The sequence below is a fragment of the Epinephelus fuscoguttatus genome, linkage group LG4 (assembly GCF_011397635.1).
Source record: "Epinephelus fuscoguttatus linkage group LG4, E.fuscoguttatus.final_Chr_v1".
NCBI lineage: Eukaryota > Metazoa > Chordata > Actinopteri > Perciformes > Serranidae > Epinephelus > Epinephelus fuscoguttatus.
The window spans coordinates 1,223,151-1,249,753 of NC_064755.1; the positions used below are offsets into that span (position 1 = coordinate 1,223,151).

Below are 26,603 nucleotides of genomic sequence, written 5' to 3' on the forward strand. Positions count from 1 at the left end.
CATCATTTAATTTAGTTTTCAGAGTGCAGGCACCTGTTTAGAGGAGCCCATGGCTGCTGATTGTTAATGTTTCAGGAGCCAGAGGAGCCTTGAAATTTCTATCATCTGGCCTTTCCCAACAATGACTGTAAACAAGACAGAGACCTAACAAGCGAATTAAGATCTGACACTCTGGTAAATTTGTCTAAGAACTCAAATTTCTTTTGCATGGTGCTCCTTTCCCTTTTTTCCACTCTAAAATTGTACAATACAAAAATAATACACTAATCCTGCTTAACATGTTAAAAAGCATGTTTCATCTTTAACTTCATGGCTTTTGGAGATCAGTTCATCCTCTACTCACTTAATTATTCACAGTAAAAGAAATTTTGACCATGCATGCCCAAACTTTTGCATGCTACTGTACTTGTTTTCATAGCATGTGTGTCTATGTGTGTCTATGTGTGTGTGTGTGTGTGTGTGTGTGTGTGTGTCTGTGTGTGTGTGTGTCTGTGTGTGTGTGGGCGTTTGTGTGGATGCTACCGTCATCGGTGAGTGACTCAGTTGAGGCACTGACTTTGCTCCCCTGATTGAGAGAGTCAGTGGACTGGGACAGAAACCTCAGGCCTTTCAGTGGCACATCATCTAACCTACAAGGAACAAAACCATGAACATGAATGACATTTTATATGTCCAGTCCCTACAAACAATAATCACAACCTTTAGTTCTATAGCATATATACAGGCTGCTTCACACTGACAAAGGGAACAAAGAAAGATATAGGGAAAATAAATTAACAGCAAGAATGAAAACAAAAACTGCTTCGATCAATACAAATGAAACAAATCCAAAACAGAAAGGGCATAAAAATACCACTCACCCCAAAAATACATTCTAAGAATAAATTCTTAGTATATAAGCACTGTTTACAGAATCATAATTTACTGAGCTGGGACAATCCTATCAAATTTATAGAAGGTTGTCTTGTTTATAAAATTATGCATCCTTACCCCCTCCGTGCTTTTATCCACCTTATTTCTAGCCCCATGATACCTTGTGTGAATTATGGGCACAACTTTGCCGCTGAACCGGAACCAGCATTTTCCAATGGTAATGTTAATGGTATGCTAATTCTCGGTAAATCTGTAAAATATTCTCAGCCTAGATGACTTATGTTAAACACATAATTCAAGGTATGCTGCTGCTGAGTTTATTTAATAACGGGCAATTTCGTAATGTAGGTTGAGAATGCAGTCAGACAGGGAAAGACAAGGATATCATGTACTGACATTGAAAATACCTTCAGTCTCAGCATCAAAAAAGTTTTTCTTTCTCTCTCCGTCTTTGTTTGCTCCATGTTTGCAGGTTGACAGGATGCACCTATCCATAGTAATTATCACCTCCATATATGGTGGTCATTGGCTATTAATGGGTGGGGATGTATGCTAACTGATGACTAACAGAAGCACGCTGTCAAATTATAATTGGCATGAATATGCACATGTAGCTATAATCAAATCTGAGTTTGCCGCGGGTTTATGAATCCGGTGTAGGTTTTTAGTACCAAGGTTTTTTATGTGCAAATCTACTCAAAGATTTACTGTAATTTCATGAATGAGACCGACTGAGTGATATTTAATCATTAATATACAGTACAGGCCAAAAGTTTGGACACACCTTCTCATTCAATGCGTTTTCTTTATTTTCATGACTATTTACATTGTAGATTCTCACTGAAGGCATCAAAACTATGAATGAACACATATGGAGTTATGTACTTAACAAAAAAAGGTGAAATAACTGAAAACATGTTTTATATTCTAGTTTCTTCAAAATAGCCACCCTTTGCTCTGATTACTGCTTTGCACACTCTTGGCATTCTCTCCATGAGCTTCAAGAGGTAGTCACCTGAAATGGTTTTCCAACAGTCTGGAAGGAGTTCCCAGAGGTGTTTAGCACTTGTTGGCCCCTTTGCCTTCACTCTGCGGTCCAGCTCACCCCAAACCATCTCGATTGGGTTCAGGTCCGGTGACTGTGGAGGCCAGGTCATCTGCCGCAGCACTCCATCACTCTCCTTCTTGGTCAAATAGCCCTTACACAGCCTGGAGGTGTGTTTGGGGTCATTGTCCTGTTGAAAAATAAATGATCGTCCAACGAAACGCAAACCGGATGGGATGGCATGTCGCTGCAGGATGCTGTGGTAGCCATGCTGGTTCAGTGTGCCTTCAATTTTGAATAAATCCCCAACAGTGTCACCAGCAAAACACCCCCACACCATCACACCTCCTCCTCCATGCTTCACAGTGGGAACCAGGCATGTGGAATCCATCCGTTCACCTTTTCTGCGTCTCACAAAGACACGGCGGTTGGAACCAAAGATCTCACATTTGGACTCATCAGACCAAAGCATAGATTTCCACTGGTCTAATGTCCATTCCTTGTGTTTCTTGGCCCAAACAAATCTCTTCTGCTTGTTGCCTCTCCTTAGCAGTGGTTTCCTAGCAGCTATTTGACCATGAAGGCCTGATTTGCGCAGTCTCCTCTTGACAGATGTTCTAGAGATGGGTCTGCTGCTAGAACTCTGTGTGGCATTCATCTGGTCTCTGATCTGAGCTGCTGTTAACTTGCGATTTCTGAGGCTGGTGACTTGGATGAACTTATCCTCAGAAGCAGAGGTGACTCTTGGTCTTCCTTTCCTGGGTCGGTCCTCATGTGTGCCAGTTTCGTTGTAGCGCTTGATGGTCTTTGCGACTCCGCTTGGGGACACATTTAAAGTTTTTGCAATTTTCCGGACTGACTGACCTTCATTTCTTAAAGTAATGATGGCCACTCGTTTTTCTTTAGTTAGCTGATTGGTTCTTGCCATAATATGAATTTTAACAGTTGTCCAATAGGGCTGTCGGCTGTGTATTAACCTGACTTCTGCACAACACAACTGATGGTCCCAACCCCATTGATAAAGCAAGAAATTCCACTAATTAACCCTGATAAGGCACACCTGTGAAGTGGAAACCATTTCAGGTGACTACCTCTTGAAGCTCATGGAGAGAATGCCAAGAGTGTGCAAAGCAGTAATCAGAGCAAAGGGTGGCTATTTTGAAGAAACTAGAATATAAAACATGTTTTCAGTTATTTCACCTTTTTTTGTTAAGTACATAACTCCACATGTGTTCATTCATAGTTTTGATGCCTTCAGTGAGAATCTACAATGTAAATAGTCATGAAAATAAAGAAAACGCATTGAATGAGAAAGTGTGTCCAAACTTTTGGCCTGTACTGTACATAAATAACAAAAACATTTTTGATAAGGCTCGCCTTACTTTGTGTGTGTGTGTGTGTGTGTGTGTGTGTGTGTGTGTGTGTGTCTGTCTGTCTGTCTGTCTGTGAGTGTGTGAGTGTGTTTGTGAGAGATGTTTCACCCTGCTATATTGCTGGTGGAGATGCTCTTGGCCAGGTTGCTGTGTGGGTTGAAGATACTGGAGTGTCTCCGTGGAATAAACTGGTCATCAGGAGTGGTGGCTGTGGACCAGCGTTCCCGTGATGATGAGGAGGATGTGGAAGATAGAGATGATGCTGAAGATGCAGCTAGATATAAACATTAGATTACACATTTAGGACTTATTATATCAGTTGTAGACTTCCATGTCTAGTTTATTAGGAAATACAGATTTAAAATTGAGTAGTCTCGCTAAGACTGAGATGTCTTTATTATCAGATCTTTGACAAGGTCAAACTAATGGTAACACATTTTTACACCCTGCTCTGCTCCCTTTTAAAGTGTGCCATGTTAAAGGCTATATCTATACTATTTGTATACCAGGCTCTTTCTTTACCTGAAGCTTAGGCCACAGGGCACAAGGTGGTCCCTCTCATCTGATGCTAACACTACTGGGGATTCTGCCTCATCTGTAATATAGTGTATTCTTCCTGTCGATCACTGTTTTTACAATCAGGTAGGCCTGTTTCATCCTTATGGACCTCACTATTGCCTTTTAAGGGCTCATTTATGCTCAATGTTAGATATGGACAGAGCCCTCTGTCTGCGTTCATTCTGTCCATGTTTAGGCATGTTTTCTTAGATTCTTAAGGCTCATTTATACTCTCTTTACATACAATAATAGATATGTCCATTTCAAATGTTGCAAATGTCACTGCCCTCATACTTCCTTGCATTCTTTATGATAGCACAGACACAGCCAATATATGACACTAAAGGGCAGGATCAAAAGTTTCACACAATGACAAATGAGGCAACAGTGGAGGAGGTTGTAATATTGTACCTTTAAACGGAGGCAGTGTTGTCGACAGCAGTGCTCTGTGAGGTCATTAGATATATTTTGATATGAATGGAAAAAAATTTCACTATAGTACTGATTTGTTCAGCATTATTTACATTTCTTTGTCATCTCCTACAGTTATATCTTGCTTGAAATACACCACACTGCCTCCACGATATGCGGTGGTGCTGCTCTGTTTCATCCGTATTCGTAAGCTTTCAGAAAATGTGCCTCTGTCCAACTCTGTCTCCATTTATAACATTGGGCAGAAATTAGCCCTTAGCCTGGGAAAGTTACGATGAGACAAAGGAGAAGAAGACAGCTTGCCTGGCTCTCAGGAAAGAGAGAAGGAAAGAAAACAAGAGGGAGGGAAGGAGAACAGAAAAGAAGTATGAGTGAGTCTTACTGTTGCAGAGGAAAGTTTCCTTATTATGCAGGACTTTGATGCTGGCTGTAGAAGGAGATGGGCTAACTGGGAGTAAGACATGATCGTTTGCACTCTTCTTGTCTCTGTCTTTACTCTCTCGTTCTCTTTCTCCCTTTCTGTCCCTCTCCTGGAAGCAATGAAAGAGAGGCACAGATAATCAATAGAAAAATATTACCAGACTTTTTAATGTTTGTTTTTTTGTCTCATCAAATGATTTCAGTTGAAGGCGCTTTTTTTTTTCATATTGTCACATCAATTTAAGTCATTAAGTCTAAGTCTTGCTCAGCAATTGCCTACACTGCCCACATAGTCCTAACATACCCACCGATATTATATGCAATAATCTAAACTATATGGCAATGTCACAAACTGGCTCAGAGTATGTGACAAGAAGGGAGTCCACACAAAAGATTTACTTAAAACAAGCCAAATTTACTAAACTAAAATTAACTTAATAATCAATGGAGTGTGTAGATCAGCAAAGTCAGGCATGAAAGCCATGCATGGGTGAGTATCAGGTGTTCTGTGGAGGTGTTGAAGGTGCAAACCAAAACCAAAGCTGCTCAGTGGATGTCAGCTGAAAGGAAGGGAGAGACCAAGTGAACAGATTAGGCAGCTTTTATAGCTTGGAAGCCCAGGTGAGGCTAATCATGGTAATGACTCTCCCATGTCAGCCAGCTGCCTGATGAGACTGGCTGAAACATTCTCAAAGACATTGGAGGGGCGTCACCATGATTAGGCTCACTACAGAAGCTTCTGTAAAAAGCTTCTGTAAAAACTTCTCGGCTGTTGCGGCTCCGCTCACTGATCTGTTGAGTCCAAAGACTCTCTTCCATTGGTCTGACAGTTGTCAGCGTGCGTTTGACTGTGTAAAGGCCTTGCTAACTCATGCTCCAGTCCTGGCTGCACCCACATTTGATCGTCCGTTTGAAATGTCTGTTGATGCGAGTGATGCGGGGGCGGGTGCTGTGCTCCTTCAAGATGGAGATGATGGGGTGGAGCATCCAGTCTCCTATTTCTCAAAAAAATTTAATCCACATCAACGTGTGTACTCTACTATTGAAAAGGAGGCTCTCGCGCTTATCTTGGCACTCAAACATTTTGAAGTTTATGTCGGCTCTGCTAGTGCGCCAGTTGTTGTGTACACTGACCACAACCCTCTTGTGTTTATTCATCAGATGCGAAACGCCAATCAGAGGCTCATGCGCTGGGCACTATTTTTACAGTCTGTCAATGTGGAGGTCCGCCACATCAAAGGCCAAGAGAATGTCCTGGCCGACACATTGTCCAGATGTTAGTGCGTGAATGATGTTCGCGGCGCTTCCCCCCCCCATTCACGTTTTTAGGGTGGGGGTGTTACGTGCAGCTGCCTGTGCTGTCTCTCTCTCCTGTCAGGTTTGTCTCCCTCCTCCCTCTGCCTGCTGCGCACCTGAGTGCAATCGGCACTCAGGTAGAGAGAGGAGGAGGGGATAAGAGGGACAGGGAGAATAGAGACAGGGCTTGGCACACGGCACAGACACCAGCACAGGTGGTGAGGAGTTTTCCCCTTTTCCTCCTTTGTTGTGTTAGTTTGTTGTTTTAGTTTGGGCTGGAGATTACTGGTAGTTACTTTATTCGTCTTTTTGTTTATTCTAGGTTTAGTTCCTTTTCAGGTAGTTTAGGGGGAGATGCTGGGAGCGACGGCCCACTGTGTGGTTGGCTCAGCGTCTTCCCTCCTTTTGTTCTTTTTGGCCGGGGTCTCCAGTCCCTTTTGTTTCTCTCTTAGTTGTTTGTGTTTTGGTTAATATTTTGGGTTACAAAAATAAAGCTTGTGGGTAAACTGTTACTTTTGGTGTGGCATCCTCTTTTATATGTTGCAGCCTCCTGCCCCTATGGAGCCATGATTTCTGTGTTTGTATGGAGGCCACAACAGGCAAAATCAACCCAGTCTCACTCCAAAGTCGTCCAATACTGGTGCTTAGGCAATGACTTCTGGCGTCAGACAGTGATGAAAAAAAGATGACCATTCACGTTGGCATGATACACGCGCAGTCACCGTTAACGTTTACAGGCGCCTGGCAGCGTCAGGGGTAGATACAGTGGGACAACAATTTAAGTAAAGGGGATGAAAGTCCGAGGAGGGTGGATGAGTCCAACATACGACAAAGGGGCCAGATGCATACATGATATGTATGCACACAACCATGAATAGGCTACTTTTCACATAGACTGGTACTAAAGAAGAATCACAGACTTCAGACCAGTGTCCACACAGTTTGAGCTGTGGGTGAAATGATGCTGTGAAGGTTTGCACAGTAGCGAGCTCTTAAGGTGGATCCTGTAAAGCATCACTTTGCCAAGCAGATGAATGTAGTCCACCTTCAGGTATACAGTCTCTTTCTTTCTTTCTTTCTTTCTTTCTTTCTTTCTCTCTCTCCCGTTTATCATCTTTATTTTATACACTTCCATTCCATTAACTAAGATTGACATTGTGTGTCATCTACTAACACACAACAATTCAGGATGTATGTTGTATGAATGAATGAATGAATGAATGAATGAGTTTTATTTTCGTGTCATGTCCAAAGACCCATCCCTTACGGGATTATAAGACACCAGAAAAAGAAAATCATCAGTTTACAAAATCACATCCACTTAATTTGGGGGCTACACAATTTACACCAGAAAAACGAAACCAAAAAAAAAAATAAAAAAAAAAAATAAATAAAATAAAAATAAATAATAGTTCTTTCTCCACAACAAAACCAAAATAGATATTTTTACATAGATGTTACTTTTCTTCGTTTATCCCAAGCTTTCTCTAAATAGTCAGCAAGTGCGAATACTTTGTAATCAAAAATCCATTTGAGCCTCTCAGCATCATTCAACCACATCAAATCTAAATTCTTACACCTGTTAAATAATTTCTGATTACTACTCATGGTACAGAGAACAATAAAAAACAAAATGGAACTCATTTTCAGTATCATTAATATCACAATATGAACAAAACCTCTCTTCTTCTGAGACCCCCCGATAACGTCCTGTCTCAAGATGCAGAGGCAGGATTCCAGAATGGAGCTGGGCACATAGTAATCGTTGTCTTTTAGATAAAGGGGCACAAAGACTTTTCACTGCCATAACAGCTTTTTATTATGCTATATGTTCTTAATTTTGGTTTATACAGTATGTCCTGTGACCATTTAATCTGTTGTATGTTTATAACGTAGCTTATCTCTGCCCATCACTGTCTCCCTCTGCTGCTGAAACTCTCATCCATGCCTTCATCACATCCAGAACTGACTACTGTAATAGCAGTCTTATGGTACATTATCCAAAGTCCTAAATAAACTCAACACTCATACATTCAGAACTCTGCCACCCGTCTGCTGTATTCTATTTTCTGATTGTTTTTAACTAATGTAAAGTGTCTTTGAGTACTATGAAAAGTGCTGAGTTGTGTCACAGTGTCCACCTGCTCATTGATGTTGCTGGAGGGGGCTATTAGGTTCATCCAGTAAGTAGTTTCAAAGCACCCTTGTAGCCTCTCCACACTGTCACTTGTCCATTGCTTGATAGTCTTAACGACCTTCTCTGCTCTCCTCACAACAGGTAAGTATGCTGGTGCAAGCAGGATGGCGGCGTGATCAGCGGATCCAAGTGGGGGGAGGGCAACAGATTTATATGCATTAGGAACAGATCCATAGCATTTGTCAAGAGTCTTCCCCATATGGGTGGTGCAGGTGACATATTGATGAAAACCTTTGAGAAAATTTTGGTCAGCACTGCAGTGATTAAAGTCACCAAGAACAAATTTTGGAGAGTCTAGGGAGATGAGTTCAAACCTGTTGAGTGTAGACATGATGTGGTCAGAAGCTGCAGATGCCTTTGCTTTAGGATGAATATATACCAAGACAAAAAATAGCTGAGGAAATTCTCTGGGGAGGTAAAAGGGACATAGGGAAACCGCCAGGAGTTCAACGTCCGCAGTATACAGTCTCTCCCTCTTGCCAGTCAGCTGACTGTCTCGGTCGAACCTTGTTGGTGTCCCAAAGCCGTCAATATACAGAGAACTGTCCCTGTCATTGCTGTTGAGCCAGGTTTCGGTGAATGCCAAAATTGCAGCAGTCCTGTATTCGTACATGTATGTCGCATTGGCTTGTAGTTCATCTGTCTTGTTGTGTACTGAACGCACATTGGCTAAGATGACTGAGGAAAGCAGTTGGTGTTTACCTCTCTCCCGTTTGAGTCTGGCTCTCACTCTTTTTCTTCCTCCCTCGCCGGGTCTTTTTCTTTCTGTTGGTATCCGAGGCATAACTGGATGGACGGATGTGTAGTATCTCCTCTGGAACTGTCTCTTCAGGCTCTTGATTCGCGTGGAACTGAAGCTGAAGCAGGAAGCCTCTGGAGTATGCAACACACCGGCTGATTGCCGTGCCCGACGAGTAATCCACAAAATGCACAAGTTGTAGAAGCACCACAAAACACAGTCCCAGGTAATCCATTGCACTTAAGTCACAATCCCAAAAATAAATGAAAGAGAATAGAAGAGGTTAAAAGACAGAAGAGATTTAAAAAGAACCACTCAGCGAGCCGACCGGTCAACCGCACGAGCAGCGACCCAGAACCTGTACTACTATTAGTAGTAGTAGTACTATTACTATAATTATAGTCACTAATATTATTATTATTATTATTATTATATCATTGACCAAACAGTGGTTACTGATTTAGAGTGATTCTCATGAGAGCACTCATGTTTATAGAAGTTTTTATTTCATCTTTGATCTCCATTATAACATGAACAAATTCAGCAGGATAAGAAATGCAGCAGACAAAACCACATCAAACCAGCTACAAGCACAACACTGACATGAATCTCATAGACTGATTGCAGTGAAGTCATCTAAAAGGAAAGAAGGAAACTGTTTCAACTTCCTGTTATGAGCTGCTGATGGTGTTGCAGGGCTGACTGCACCAGTGATGACACAGCCTACCCTGTTTTGTGTGTGTGTGTGTGTGTGTGCGTGCATGTGTGTTCTTGTACATGCTACTTAGTGAGGACCAAAATATGTATTTGGTCCTCACTTCCTTAAAGGCTTGTTTAAAGGGATAGTGCACCCAAAAATGAAAAGGAAGCCATTATCTACTCACCCATATGCAGAGGGAGGCTTAGGTGAAGTTTCAGAGTCCTCACAATGCGGAGATCCAAGGGGAGATGGTGTAGGAACACAACTCCACCTAATGGAGGCTTACGGCGCCCAAGATTCAAACGTCCAAAAACACGTGTAATCCAACTTTTTATGTCAGGGCTTCAGTACACTTAGATCACTACGGACAAGCAGTATGGAGATATTTTGTGGTTTCAATTATGTGTTTTTGGACGTTTGAATCTGGGGTAACGTAAGCCTCCATTAGGTAGAGCTGTGTTGCTACCCCCTCTCCCCTTGGATCTCGGGTTGTGAGGACTCTGAAACTTCACCTGAGCCTCCCTTGGCATATGCACTTATCCAGACTTTATGCAACACAAATCACATTCACATAGACTCATTTACAAACAGGCTTTCAACAGAGCTACACCCAAGATGCAAATCAAAGTTTCCGCTTCTCTTCCTTTGTCTTTGTCCTGACAACAGAGTCAGACAAAACCTCCCCTGATTTGAAGCCATCTTTGATTCGGCCACCTTGTAGTTCTCTGTTGTCAGCCATTTTGTTTTGTAGGCCAAACGGCCCTTTGATTACCACACACCTTTGTCTTTCTTTCAATCTCTCTCTCTCTCTCTCTCTCTCTCTCTCGCGCGCGCGCGCGCACACACACACACACACACACACACACACACACACACCATTGTATATTGATGTATTGATCTTGTATATAGATAGTTAGCTAGAATTTGTGTGTTTTGGTTTTGCTTTACTTACTTACTTACGTAATGAATAAATATAATTTTTTGGAATCATACCTGCTGTTTGTTTAATATTGTACAAGAGTGAGTGAATAGTCAACCTCTGCTATGCCAAGAACTCTGAAATCCTTCAGGCTTTACTGTTAATTTTGGTTATGGTTATTAATTTAATTATAAATCAAAAATTCCAAATAGTTTAGTGTATTTTATGAGACTGATATCTTGAACTGGCTATCGTTTTTGCCTTTTCTGGAATGGTGCCCCACAAGGTGTTGTAAATTATGTAAATTAAGTCACCTTATTTAACATAATCAATAATTATTATTAATAATGATTAATTATTTCCGATCCCAACACACACACACACACACACACACACACACACACACACACACACACACACACAGTTAAATACAGAATTAATTTCAAAATACTGCCATTTGTTTTTTAAGCCTTAAATGGATTAGCTCCATAATATATTACCAACCTGCTAACTCCATAATTTTAAATCACATTTTTAACATTCTCTTCCTGTTGTTGTTTTTTTGTTGTTGTTTTTTTTCTTTCATTACATTGCTCTTGCTTTTATCATATGAGTTGTTTTGAGTCTTTTTCACTTTCCTCCTGCCTCATTTCTATTGTTGTTTTATTGCATTGGATTATGTATTGCTGCCTTTTATGAATCTTTTACTTCTTCAGTCATGTAAACTTTGTGTTGGGGCAGATCTAATCTATCTGCCCTGACTGCAAAGCACTTTGGTTCAACTCCTGTTGTTTTTAAATGTGCTATATAATTAAAAGTGACTTGACCTGACAATGTAGTACCTTGATGCAGGTGTTCTCACCTTGCCTTTCTTGCTGATCTTGCTTCGGAGGTAGCTGAATGTCCGACTAATTTTAGGTCCCCCTTTTCCTTCAGTGTCACTCCGTAGAGGGCCCGGCTCCTCCTCTGAAATACTGACCAACACACACACCATTACGGAGCCAGTCTGCTCCAATACACACAACAAAGGGAGTGAAAAGTCTGCTCATTTTAATATAATTGAACACTTTTTGGTTGTGGGTTCCACGTAAATACAGCAATCTATAGAAATATTCGTATTTAAAGTAATTCTAGGGTTCCCACACATTTTCATGGGCTAAATTACAAAACTTTTCCATGACTTTTCAAGGACCCATAATAAAATTCCCATGACCAACAAAAACAGAAATGTACAGTATACTTTACTTCAAATGTTAATTATATTAATATAGGTGGTCAGTGGACCCAGAGCAGTAGAGCTCCCAGCACTGGGAAGTGACAGCCAACAGTACGGTTAGCCCACTGGTTAATTTGTTCACGAAAAAAAAACCATAACGCTCTGTACCTTGGAATGACTCTACTTTCAAAGCAGTTAAAACAAAACCAAAGTACGCAATGGTGCTCTGAGTGAAAAATGAACACCCAGGCTGCCCATGTCAATTGCTCCATCTCAAAAATTGTTATGATTAAAAATTCTGGGGCATAGCTATGGAAACTTTGGGGTTAAAAACCCTACATGTTACATCACACTGTCACAACATTTTTCTAGCCTCACTTGTCCAACATTATTTATATTATCATATATAATAAATTATGTTATATAATATGTAATATTATATAGTACATTATTTCAAATTTGAACTCTATTCAAACACAATTCCAGCTAGCTGACATATATGAATGGAGAGACTGATGGCATGGACAAAATGAAGAAACAAACATGATGACAAAGTGTGTCACACATCAACACATTTTAGAGCTATGTTACTTCAGCAGCTACAGAAAATAAATTGTTGATATGTAACATTACTTGGAAGGATATCTACAGATGATTACTGTGCCAATGAATTCCATTACACAAAACAAGATTCAATGACTTCCAAAACATTTAAGGATTTTACAAATTCTATGACTTTTCCAGTCCCGGAAAACGAGACCAGGGAATTCAATGTCTTTTCCAGGTTTTCCATGACTGTGGGAATCCTGTAATTCCATTAGATTAGTTACTGGCATGGTGGAAATTGCATTACTTGCATTACTCCACTAAAAAAAATAAAATCTCAGCAAAACTGTGGTACCCTGTATTTAATAGCAGTCTGTGTCTATATTTGGAAAGTTACTGACTTCAGCTGCAAGAGTATGGTTTAAAATATAAGAATACTGTAGAAGCATTAATGTATGAAACAACACAGTAAAATAAGCTTCATCAGTTTCCTTTCTTACCTGTATTCTAGCGACCCGGAGTTACTGGACAAGGAGCTCACCCCTACAGTAAAGAGGACAGACATCATCTGATCAAGACAACACAGCTTCATGGCAATATCATTCATATAACACCTCCAACAAAGTGTTCAAAGCCAGATTTACTTATTAAAGGAAATGGCCACTTCAGAATGAAAATACAGACAGTATGTAGTATTATGCTATAAAAGTGGAGTAAATTATGTCTTTTCAAGTCAATTTTGCATGCCGCAGCTTCAGAGCACTTGGATTACGACAGACGAACCGTTCTGACGTTTTTGAAATGCATTAGTGGGTTCCGTGCACTTCAAGTGTATGGAAAAATCCAGCTGGCTGTTATCCTCCAATACCCCGAACGAGTTTTGTGGATTAAAAAACTACACTGGACTTCTTGTCGGCATGAGGGTGAGTAAATACTGTCTGTATTTTCATTCTAAATTGGCCATTTCCTTTAAATCTGGTCCAGCAAAATGACAGTTTAAGTAAAGAGATAAAGTGCTGTTATAGACATAAAGCTAACAAAAAGTTGACCAAGGAAAAAAGAGGGAAGACATGTGGGCTCAAGAATGTTATCAGTGATGGAATGAGAAGAAGAGAACACTGCTACAGGACCACCTTTCCATGTAACAATTGTAAAACGAGTATGTTGCTAGGGCTGGGCGATATGGCTTAAAATAATACTGTATTATTTTTAGGGTTATTTACATATTATATTGCAATATTTTGAAAACTCATTCAAAATAGTGCAGACTACTAAAGACCTACAGGAACAAAGACACATGCTTCCTCTGCTCACTCTATTGTTAATCTAATCAAATTTAACTGTTAGTCAGCCAATCAGGGACTGGAGCTGGTCCTTATGAAGAGTTGTGCATGAGATAGTTCAGTCATGAGCACAATGGCAGACTGACAAAGTTTGGAGACAAGTGAAAAACGGCCTAGCAAAAGAAAACAAGCTCCTCTGTCTGAGGAGGCAAAGAAGAGCAAAAAGGAGAGTGATAAAAGAAGAGGAAAAACAAGAGTAAACCTCAGGCAGGCGTTCAAAAGATAGAGGGAGCTCTGTGACCAAAGAGGCTTCAAAACCGATGTCCAGCTAGCTTTCTCTCTAATGGATCAGTAAGTAACACGGCTAAATGTTAGCTAGACGAGAGAGGACTGTACTGTACTGGCTGCTAGTTAATTCCTAGGAGGCCAGCATCGCAAATTGCCGCAACCAGGGACCAGGTAGCAAGTGTTGATCAGCTGACATCCTCGTTGCCGTTCTACGGCAGCCCTCTGACAGTGATACCCCCCGCCGTTCCTTCTGTTAACTTCTCACAGAGGCAAATATCGACAGACATCGCCCAGCTAAGTTACACCCAGCTAAGTGAGCACTGAACTTTATTTCCCATTCAATTTGAGCTCCAACCGGCCTCATCGTTTCCATACGGTACCGTTTATTCTAGAATCGGGACTGTTTACATGTGCATATTGGTATAATTTACTGTGAGTTGTTTGTACTGGTACTGTGCATTCTGGTATAATTATTTGCATTACTATTTGTTTTTTCTTCAGATAAATCTGATAATTATTGCTCAGTCTCTTTACTCATTTATTTAGTATAGTGTCCACACACCTTCTAATTCTACATATACAGTACAGGCCAAAAGTTTGGACACACCTTCTCATTCAATGCGTTTTCTTTATTTTCATGACTATTTACATTGTAGATTCTCACTGAAGGCATCAAAACTATGAATGAACACATGTGGAGTTATGTACTTAACAAAAAAAGGTGAAATAACTGAAAACATGTTTTATATTCTAGTTTCTTCAAAATAGCCACCCTTTGCTCTGATTACTGCGTTGCACACTCTTGGCATTCTCTCGATGAGCTTCAAGAGGTAGTCACCTGAAATGGTTTCCACTTCGCAGGTGTGCCTTATCAGGGTTAATTAGTGGAATTTCTTGCTTTATCAATGGGGTTGGGACCATCAGTTGTGTTGTGCAGAAGTCAGGTTAATACACAGCCGACAGCCCTATTGGACAACTGTTAAAATTCATATTATGGCAAGAAACAATCAGCTAACTAAAGAAAAACGAGTGGCCATCATTACTTTAAGAAATGAAGGTCAGTCAGTCCGGAAAATTGCAAAAACTTTAAATGTGTCCCCAAGTGGAGTCGCAAAAACCATCAAGCGCTACAACGAAACTGGCACACATGAGGACCGACCCAGGAAAGGAAGACCAAGAGTCACCTCTGCTTCTGAAGATAAGTTCATCCGAGTCACCAGCCTCAGAAATCGCAAGTTAACAGCAGCTCAGATCAGAGACCAGATGAATGCCACACAGAGTTCTAGCAGCAGACCCATCTCTAGAACAACTGTTAAGAGGAGACTGCGCGAATCAGGCCTTCATAGTCAAATAGCTGCTAGGAAACCACTGCTAAGGAGAGGCAACAAGCAGCCAAGAAACACAAGGAATGGACATTAGACCAATGGAAATCTGTGCTTTGGTCTGATGAGTCCAAATTTGAGATCTTTGGTTCCAACCGCCGTGTCTTTGTGAGACGCAGAAAAGGTGAACGGATGGATTCCACATGCCTGGTTCCCACTGTGAAGCATGGAGGAGGAGGTGTGATGGTGTGGGGGTGTTTTGCTGGTGACACTGTTGGGGATTTATTCAAAATTGAAGGCACACTGAACCAGCATGGCTACCACAGCATCCTGCAGCGACATGCCATCCCATCCGGTTTGCGTTTAGTTGGACGATCATTTATTTTTCAACAGGACAATGACCCCAAACACACCTCCAGACTGTGTAAGGGCTATTTGACCAAGAAGGAGAGTGATGGAGTGCTGCGGCAGATGACCTGGCCTCCACAGTCACCGGACCTGAACCCAATCGAGATGGTTTGGGGTGAGCTGGACCGCAGAGTGAAGGCAAAGGGGCCAACAAGTGCTAAACACCTCTGGGAACTCCTTCAAGACTGTTGGAAAACCATTTCAGGTGACTACCTCTTGAAGCTCATGGAGAGAATGCCAAGAGTGTGCAAAGCAGTAATCAGAGCAAAGGGTGGCTATTTTGAAGAAAATAGAATATAAAACATGTTTTCAGTTATTTCACCTTTTTTTGTTAAGTACATAACTCCACATGTGTTCATTCATAGTTTTGATGCCTTCAGTGAGAATCTACAATGTAAATAGTCATGAAAATAAAGAAAACGCATTGAATGAGAAGGTGTGTCCAAACTTTTGGCCTGTACTGTACATAGAGGTATACTGGTGGCTTTACAGCCTACATTTTATTGATTATCTCTGATCCCCATGGCCAATTTGGTCGTTGCGACAGTGCGACGCAACACCACTGACGCTAGGTGGCGCCAATTTAAAAAAAAACAAAAAACGAATCCTATCTGTTGCCTCTTTAATGTGGAAATTTCTTGTTTATAGTATACAGTATATGAGGTGTACAAACTTTTCAAACTGTATATTTTATAGCCTTAATCTACACACTGTAAATTAATATTCAATTTTTGTGTTTTTAATTGAGAGTTTTACTTGATAGATTCCTGTGCTTCCTGGATGACAATAAACTTGAACTTGAAGAAGATCGTGAGATGCATTTGAAAGGTAGTAATTGGACCTTGACTTGAGATTTGTTAAACTACTGTTTCCAAGAATAACAATGAATATTTATGTCCAAATGTTCACACATTTGACTCATACAAAAGCAGACCATTGGGATGGTGGATTTGTGCTGTTAAGGTATTGGTGAGAACTGAAATCTGATCCAGGAAGTTCATTCAGAGTAACTGATTGACGCGTTTAAAGGTTTATCTCACATCAAATAATGCACTACGGTTTGTAATATGATGAAATGGAATTTTACAACTCTGGATAGATATCATGGTGGAAATCTTTCTTTTGTCCCAATGATCGATAGAAATACAGTGATCTCAATATAACGTAATCTATTAGGAATGTGTGTTTGTATGTATGTAACTGGCCAACAGAGCACCTTGCCCGATGACATCACATTGCCTTGCAGCAGAGATCGAGCCTGGTATCACTTGTTTGCCAGAGCCTTCTGCATTGCACAGATGTGAAACTGATCCTCTCATCTTCAAGCATTCTTGGTAAGACAGCAAATATCCCCATGGTTTTCTCAAAAGCTTTCCTTTGAAGGTAAAGTAATTAAAGGTTTTGGTGTGTTTAATATAGAGTAGGTCTGAAGATGGGCTTTCATTGCAGTAAAAGTAGGTCATCTGTAAATGTTTCAGTGGTGGTGACAAGGTGTTCAGGATAGGGCAGCTTAATAGTGGGGAGAATTAAATGGACAGAGGAGACACTTCTTTATTGTTCCACAGTCCAGAGAACTCCTACACAAACAGATGCTTTCAGGTTGAGCTGTAAAAAGCTGATGGCTTTGGGAACCAGAAAGTGTCTTTTCTAACCATCAATCCTGCAGTTCCAGGAGGAAGTGAACACGTTTTAGTGAGCACTAGTGAGTTTTTGTTGGACAGTGTTACAAGACACCACACTGACAGAGGAAACATGGGACTACCACTTTATTCATCATACTTACTCCCCCTGACTACTACTATTGACTCCCCCTGTCAGCTACTGACTTGTCGCTTTGATCGAGGAAATCCATTCACTACAAGGTATCAATGGGATGTAGCAGGATGAACAAGAAAGCAAAAGAACAATCTTACTGTATACTGTAAGTTCAAGACTGCAACTTCAAAACTATGGACAGGTGCAGTGGCGGCTCGTGGTGAAATTGGGTGGGAGGGCTAACGCATTAGGCCTATGGCCTATACTGATCAATAGTTTAGCTGCAGTTAACAGTAACATCACACTGAGATACAGTACCAGGTTACAGCAACAATGCACTTCAACAGAATTAGGCTAACGACGGCCTTTCTGGGGATGCAAACAGGTTATTAAGTCAGATGATTTTTGGACGAGGTCCCGCTCGATAGACAGCAATTAAAATAATCCACTTCACAATTCGCAAGACTCAACGCTCACTCTCCCACTACAGTAACAGTAGGCAGGCCCTCACCATACTTCCACGCACTGTCATTGGCTAAAAGTCAGTGGCCTGGGCTGAATTATTTTAGCCCAGCTGGACAGTAAATCAAGGGGGGCTTGTCACGACACCTGTCACTCACGATGTGACAACAATGATTGGAAGCTGAGAGTGTGGGCTGTAAAAAAAAATCAGCCCATTTAGATAAATCCTACGTTTTTGTGACTATTTTAGTGCTGTTGCTGCTATAGGTTCCACCAAAAACAATCAGTTCCAAGGTTCAATAACTAATATTTTAATATTTTCTTTAATTTAATAATTTTCTTGTCTTTATTGTAAAGGTTAGGCAGGGCTTAGTCCTGCTAGCCCATTTATACCAGCCGTCTCTGGACAGGTGACAGAATGAAGGGATGAAGTAAAAGATAAAAAGAGAAGGGCAATTAAAAAAAGCAGATTGTTTATAAGCAGAAACTCACCATCTATATCACGCTGATTGATGGCAACCATGGAGATGGATTTGGTGAGGGATTGGTGATGGAACATGGCAGGACAGCTGTTTGTCACTGACAATACTTGATGTGATGGCTGAAAAACATACACAATGGAAAAATAACATCATTATATATGTGTGTATATATATATATATATATATATATATATATATATTTACTGTATGTATATATATATATAAATCATCCTGAGGGTTCTGCAGAGTATCTTCGTTCTTCCTAGGACTGCACACTTCTGGACTGAGGCTTCAGATGTTGTTCCTGGAATCTACCAGAGCCACTCTTTGGGGGTCACTGCCCCAAGTGCTCCTACTATCAAGGAGACCATGTCAACTTCGACCTTCCACATCTGTTCCAGCTGTTCTTTCAACCCTTGATACTTCTCCACCATCTTGTGTTCCTTCTTTCTGATGTTGCTATCGGCTAGTATCACCACATCTACCACCACTGCCCTCTTCTGGTGTTATCAGTCTGGAAGCTGAAGTCCCACAGGATCTTAGCCTTGTTGCTCTCAACCACCTTTGGTGATGTGTCCCATCGGGATTTGGGTACGTTGAGTCCATACTGGGTACAAATTTTCCTGTACACTATCCCAGCCACTTGTGCCTCTCCATAGACCTTTTTCACGGCAGACATTTTGACACGTCAGAGTAGGAGCAACACAGGTGTGTTCAATGACACTAATGACAGCTGCGTTCCACTTAGGAGAGACCCTGGTATTGTCCATGTTGGCTAAATGTTACTAGCTTACTGGGACACTGAATGGAACTCAGCCATCCTTAATGTTATCAATTTCACCTGTGCTTTTTCTACCGACACAAGTCAAAATGTCTGCTGTGAAAAAGGTCCATTAGGGATGCACTGAAATGAAAATTTGTGGCCGAAGCCGAATATTATTAAACGTTTGGCCGAATACCGAGTACCAAATACGGAATATCATTGTTTAGTTTTTCATTAGTTTTTGCAGATGAACTCCCTCCAGATTAGTGTTGTCACAGTACCGAAATTGGGACCCACTGTATGATACCAATGAAAATATCATGGTTCTGAGTAGTATCACGATACCACAGCGAAAATGAGGCAGATGTGCCTTTTGTCATTTATAAAAAGATAAATCTCTTTTTTATAATACATCAATGATATTTCAATGGAATAAATTACTTACTGACTTTTTCATACTTCAAAAACAGCATCAATCAGTGATTATCATAGGGAGGATCAAAATAAAATAAATAAATAAAATAAAAATCAGCCAGCCACCCTCCTCCCCTGACAAGTCCCTTCATAAGTAATGAACAGTCCCTAAAGTGCGGTGAGGTCTGTGGGCCGCTACTGCCAGAAAGAGTAATGTGAACGGCTCGTTTCTCCTCTGACACATCACATACCTGTGTTCGGCTGGCTCAGCTGTTCAGGTACTTCTGGGCAGTCATGACGCCAAGAAGAGGATATTATTGGAACCGACTTCTCCGCCGCTGGTAAGCCGATGGCCGCCGTATCTGTGTCTGTGACCCCCGTTCAACCCACAACCGGTGGGATTCGCCTTTTGTTTCTGCTGGTGGTTGAAATCTGTTGGCTGCTTGCAGAGCGTGCTCAATGGTTTAAGCCTATTTTGCTCACTCAAAACTATTTTTAGTCGCAAATGCGGTGATGGACGGATCGCCACACTGCCGACATTTTATTCCACCCGTCACGGCATACCGCTTGTTATTTCCAATTATTTTATTAAGTTTTCAATAGAAAAGAACAAAAACAAACACACAGAGCCAGAAGACACAGTTACCTGAATGCTCTACATGGATACAATATCCTGCGTGTATCAAATATAACATATACATACAAACTTCACATACCTACATACAAGTTTCTTGCTTCAGTAGTTTGTTACATTATCAATACCCAAACCATGTACAGGTGGCTGCAAAAAAAAAAAAAAATCGACGAGAAGAAAAAAAAATGTGCTTGCATCAAATTCATTTGTAAAATATCCTAAAAAGGCATGCCAAGTTTTTTGAAACTTTTTCACCGATCCCTGAATCGTACATCTTAACAAATGTCATCACCTCGCGAACCCAACGTGAATGGGATGGAGATGTGGTGGATCGCCAGTTAAATAGAATAAGTTGGCGGGCTAGTAATGTTTAGAATGCTATGAAGTCTGAATGATGTTTGGATAGCCCACTGTTGCTAGGGGTAACCCCGAATACTGAGATAACTGGATCCAGGTCAATTCTTTTTTTTACATATATAGGAGAATGTATTGAAAATCTCTGACCAGAATGTGTGTAGTTTTGAGCATGTCCAGAACATATGTCCCAGAGTGGCGGGGGCCTGATGGCATCTGATGCAGGTTGGATCTGTGCCGGGGTAAATCTGGGCCAGTCTGACTCCACAAAGGTGCAGGCGGTTGACTATCTTGAATTGAATCAATCCGTGCCTAACACAAATTGAGGATGTGTGTATTCTTTTGATGACTCTTTGCTAGGTTTCTTCAGAGAGCTCCTTGTTCAAGTCTTCTCCCCATCTCTCTCTCAGATGATGTAGAGAATTGCCTTCCATATCCTGGATAATACTATATAACTGAGACACACAACCTGGTATGTGAGGCTTAAGCTTCAAACATTCATCAAGTGGACTGGCCAGAGGTTTGTGCGGGAATGATGGAAAATATGTACGAGTGAAACTGTGTATTTGAAGGTACCTAAAGAAATGGGACTTTACTAGGTTGCGCTCTTTCACAAGCTGTTCAAAAGAGCCAAATAGTCCATTACTGAATAGGTCCCCTACACAATGAAGTCCCTTCCCAAACCAGGTCTGAAAAGCTGCATCTAGCAAAGAGGGTTTAAAAAGGGGATTGGCGGTAAAAGGCATTGACACCGAAGCTTGCGTAAGGCCAAAATGTTTACGGAGTTGGGTCCATATACATAGAGTGCCTCTCACAATAGGATTATCTATATGAGCTCCCACCGCTAATGGTAGTGGGCCACACAACATAGATACTAGGGAGACTGGTGAGCATGCCCGCTGTTCCATGAGAGACCAGTTTGGACCTTCCCCTTTCACAAAAGTATTATACCAAACAGTCACTTTATGAATGCTGGCTGCCCAATAGTAATATAAAAAGTTTGGCAGTGCTAAACCACCATTTATTTTACGTTTCTCTAGGACAGATTTGCGTACGCGTGGTATAGTCTTATTCCAAACGAATGTGCTAATACATTTATCTAGTTCTTTAAAATATGATTTTGGTAAGAAAATGGGAACTGTTTGGAATAAGTATAGAAACTCTTGTAGGATAACCATCTTAATTGAATTAATGCGGCCAGCCAGAGATAATGGAAGTGTTGACCAGTGACTGGTATCCTTCCTAGCTTGGTCCATAAGTGGTCTAAAATTAAGCTTGAACAGGTCTTTATAGCTGCGAGTTACCTTGACTCCTAAATAAGTTAGGGGGCCAGTTGTGACTTTGAATTCACATGCATCAAAGGACATTGTCAATGCTTTACTGTTAATGGGGAATAATACACTCTTTGTTAAATTAATTTTATAACCTGAGGCCAAACTGAATTGAAAGATTACGTCCAGGCACTTAGGAATTGAATTTTCAGGGTCTGATAAAAATAACAAAAGGTCGTCCGCGTATAATGAAACTTTGTGGGCTTGATTCACACCTGATTGGATCTTTACCTTTTTTTGGCAGAACAGAAATTGTGGCCTGGGTCACAGATAAAGGGAGTTTTTTTTGTATAAGCGATTCTGTGTAGACAGAGCGTAGGAGAGGTGTCAGTTTATTGGCAAAAGTCTTAAAAAACTCAATGGGGTATCCATCTGGGCCTGGTGCTTTTTTATTTTTCATCAGTTTTATTGCTTGACCAATTTCAGCATCAGATATTGGTTCTTCAAGGCTGGACTTATCTTCGTCACTTAGGGTGGGTAAATCCAGATTATCTACAAAATTGTTTGCATGACAACTATCCGAACTATATAGGGAGGAGTAAAAATTTTTAAACTGATCATTGATATCTTTCGGATCTGATTTGATAGAGCCATCAGTGGCTTGTATTTCTATAATATGATTGGCGACCAAAAATTGACGTAACTGATGGGAAAGCAGCCTACTTGCACGTTCTCCATGTTCGTAGTGACTCTGTCTTGATTTTAGAAATTTCTCTTCAGCCTGTTTAGAAACAAGAAGGTCAAACTCTGTCTGCAAAGCGATACTTTTCTTACGGAGGTCTGCTGATGGAGAGTCAGAGTATTGCTGATCAACGTCATGGATAAGAATGGTTAGTTCTGTGAAGCGTTTCGACCTGCTTTTGTTTAGTCGAGCTGTGTATTCTATAATATGACCCCTTAAATATACTTTTAGTGTTTCCCATAAGGTAAATATATTGGTATCTGGCAGCTGGTTAGTTTCAAGGAAAAAATCAATCTGAGCCGAGATGAAGTCTACAAAGTCCTTTTCTGCTAAAAATGTAGGATTGAGTCGCCAGTTGCGCCGCGTGGCTACGTTGTTCTGGAGCCAAAGCTCCATGATGACTGGTGAGTGGTCTGAGATGACTATACTATCATAACTACACGATTTTACAAGTGGAAGCATTTTTTTGTCTACCAGGAAAAAAATCGATCCTTGAATAGGTCTGATGTGCAGTAGAGAAAAAAGAAAACTCCCTTGATGTTGGATTTTTAAATCTCCATGACACCACTGGACTGACAAAAAGCCTCTATAATATGAGCAGATTTGGGGAGGGGGCCTGCTGGGATTTTAGAGCGGTCGAGAGAGGGTTGCAGGACAGTATTAAAATCACCTCCCAATATCAAGTGGTGCGTGCCTGGATGCAACCAAACAGTTCCTTATAGAAATTGGGGTTATCCCAGTTAGGGGCATAGATATTAACTAAAACTACTGGAAGATTATATAGCCTGCCCTGAACAATAACAAAGTGCCCATTTATATCAGCCACTACCTTTGAAGATACAAACTGCACCCCTTTCCCAATCAGGATAGCTGTTCCACGACACTTGGAGTTAAATTTGGAATGAAAGACTTGTGATACACAACCTCTTTGTAATCTGGAAATATCTGACGTGCGTAGATGTGTTTCCTGTAGGAATATTACCTCTGCCTTAAGTTTCATCAGGTGGGAGAATACTTTGCTTCGCTTTACGGGGTGGTTGAGTCCCCTCACATTCCAGCTTACAAATTTTGTTGATGCTCTACTCATCCCATCTGTAAAGGCCATGACTGGAAAAAGGGAACGGACTGGTGTCTAGACAAGTTTGCCCGGTAATAGATCCACAGAGAAGGGGGGGTGAGAGAGAGAGAAAGACAAGGGACACGACGAAAAACTAACAGTAACCAAAAACACATAAAGAACCCCTAATGTAACATGTAACCCCAATTGCTGGCCTCTCCCCAACTGAGAGGCTGCACCCTCCCTCCCTCCTAAGCCATTATGAAGTAACCTATTCAACATCTTACCTATCGGGGCTGAGGCCCCATAAGAACCTTATGTACCAACAATTTAGCTTAACAGCTGTAACATTTCAAGTCAAGGAGACCTGTTCAGTGTGTGCATGAGTGTCTGTATTCATATCTATGTATGTGAGTGTGTGTGTGTGTGCGTGTGCGTGTGCAAGTGCGTGACAATATGCCTGTGGAGTTGATGTATGTATGTGTCTGAGTCTGTGTATCTGAAATAAAATAAAAATGTGCATATGTGTATTACAGTATGAAAGCTTGCAAACCAACCACTTATTAACAGGTTGATCTCAAGTTATATTACCCAGTACAGCAACATTGTGAAGAATACTGACCATCTCTGGTGATCCCATTCAATTGTTAGTTGAGAAAACGATATCAACAACAGTTTTAGTAAACCAATTCAGTGTAACTGTAGTCAGTCATGGCATTTGCAAGAGATAAAGCAAAACTAAATAAAATATAAGCCTATGTTTTCTTGACAAAATGGGAATTCACAAATAAATCGCTTATTATCAGACTGACTGTGTGACCTGACATCAATGTGACATAACATCGGAACAGCACTGTTAAGGTGTTATCTATAACAGCTGGTGTCAACTATGTGAAATTAGAAAATAAAATAAAATAAAATAAATGATAACAGCAACAGTGTTTCCTGAAAAAATTAAATGCCTCTACTGTCAGCCAGACTGGCCCCTAGAGCCCAAAAACTGTGTCAGCCTCAGAGACTTAAATCAGAAGAAATAGAATATGACACTGTACGTGCATTACCATCCACAACTTAAAAAATAAAGTACTCTTTACTTAACAACCTGACCTTCACGCACTGTCTACTGTAAAGAAAGTTATCTTACTATATCAGTTAGATGGCAGAAGAGGAGATAATAATGACAGCCATTTTTCCTGAATAAATTCCATGTCTCTCCTGTCAGCCATACCTGCTTTCTACCTCAGATCGCCGTGGCAATCCCAGCATAGAGTGGCGAAAGTGTCCAGTTTCTGATGGAATTATGTGCCCGTTGAAAGTTCTTTTACAAACGCTTCTGCCTTGACTGGATCCGTGAAGCTTCTCTGCACTCCGTCCCGCGTTGTAATCCTCAGCTTGGCCAGGTACCACATCCCGTACTTCACACCCTCACAACGTTGCAGAAGTTGTCTCACCTGCTTGAATGCAGCCCGCTGCCGTGCCACTGACTGTGTATAATCAGGAAAAATCCGAATCCTGTCACCATGTTCAGAGATGAACATGGTGACAGGACAGGTGTTGCAAGTGATTTACGCAGGATCGCTTCTTTCTCTTGGTAGTAGTGACACTTCACCACAAAGGCTCTTGGTTGCTGCCCTTCATCCGGAGCTTGTTGGACGGTGCGATGTGCTCTGTCTAAGACGGGCGGTTGATCCAGCTCCAGCGCTTTCTGTAGTATTCCGACAACAAATGTAGTTGGGCGGGTGCCCTCCTCACGTCTTTCTTTAATACCGTAGATGCGTAAGTTGCATCTCCGTGATCTCGCCTCTAAGTCCTCAGTTTTTGCCGTGAGATTCACCACTTCTTTCCTCAGCTGCGACACCTGTTGTTCCAGTTCAGTGATGGTGTCAGAGTGATTGTTAGCCGCCACTTCCAAGCTAGCGGTGCGCTGCTCCAGAGCGTTAGCCCTAGCGTTAGCACGCTCAATGGCCACTTTCATTTCGTCTTTAACGATGTTCATTTGCTTGCATAATTCGGCGTTCTGGATCTCCGCATTCTCGTCTATTTTTGCCAACAGTTCAGCCTTCAAAGATGTAATAGCGTGGAGTATAGCTGATTGACCTGGGTCTGTGCCCTCTGCTTGCTCTGGAGCCTTAGCACCGCTCCTCAAATCCGGCATCTTGTTTCGTCGAAAAGTCGAAACAAAATTGGATAAGAACTCACGTTTTCACCACCTAACGTTGTTCACTCTGCTTGCACGACACTCAATCTGTCATAAGCATGTAGATTGGGCTTCTTGACAAAAAAAATAAAGGTTAATATGGGGGAGCTCAGTGACCCAAGGAGCGGCCCAACCGCACGGCACGCCGCTTGATTGCTATTATTCGGCCTTGCTTTTAACTTATTCCACCGAATACCGTATGTGTGTTTTTTTTGCAATATTCGGCCGAATATATTCGGTTACCGAATATTCGGTGCATCCCTACTCTCCATGTACGCTGATCCTGTTTGCATCTTACACCCTGCCACTATGCGCTGGACCGTCTCAGGGGCATCTTTGCACAGCCTTCACTTTGGGTCTGATCTGCTGCGGTAGACCCTGGCCTCTATGGCTCTTGTGCTTTGGGCCTGTTCTTGTGCTGCAACGATTAGTGCCTCTGTGCTGTCTGTCAGTCCAGCATTCTACAGCCACTGGAAGTTCTTCTTGATATCAGCCACTTCCTCGATCTGACGGTGGTATACACCATGTAGTGGCTTGTCCCTATTTGTGGTTGTGGTCAACTTCCCTGTGGCCTCCTCATGATTTCCCAAGGTACTTGTAGCTGTCATGATATCTCCTATGTTGCCCTCTGGTAGGTCAACTATATATGCAGCAAAGGGCTGTAGGTTGGAATAGAACCTGCTGCAGCTGCAGCAAGGACAAAGCCTTTGTACATGGGGCACCTGCACTCTCAGGTGGGCTAATGGGCAATATAATCTAGAAAATTCATGGTTTTGTTGAGACCTGGTGTTATGTGCATTAGAGCAAAATAATGTTCTGTTACTCAGAATGAAGCTCTTTTTTATAAAAACAGCATC

At 41.3% G+C, this 26,603-nt stretch overlaps 1 protein-coding gene across 4 annotated transcripts in view; it reads right to left on the reverse strand.

Annotated features, from left to right (window-relative positions):
* akap13 (A-kinase anchoring protein 13) overlaps nt 1-26,603 on the reverse strand; it is a 207,115-nt gene that overhangs the window by 88,178 nt on the left and 92,334 nt on the right. For all 4 annotated transcript variants that reach the window (XM_049574388.1, XM_049574389.1, XM_049574390.1 and 1 more), the window contains 6 exons: nt 18,325-18,433; nt 12,815-12,857; nt 11,415-11,526; nt 4,664-4,811; nt 3,400-3,565; nt 523-629 (listed from right to left, as the gene is read on the reverse strand). In XM_049574388.1, coding sequence (XP_049430345.1) covers nt 523-629; nt 3,400-3,565; nt 4,664-4,811; nt 11,415-11,526; nt 12,815-12,857; nt 18,325-18,433 — 685 coding nt within the window. The remainder of the gene's footprint in view (nt 1-522; nt 630-3,399; nt 3,566-4,663; nt 4,812-11,414; nt 11,527-12,814; nt 12,858-18,324; nt 18,434-26,603) is intronic.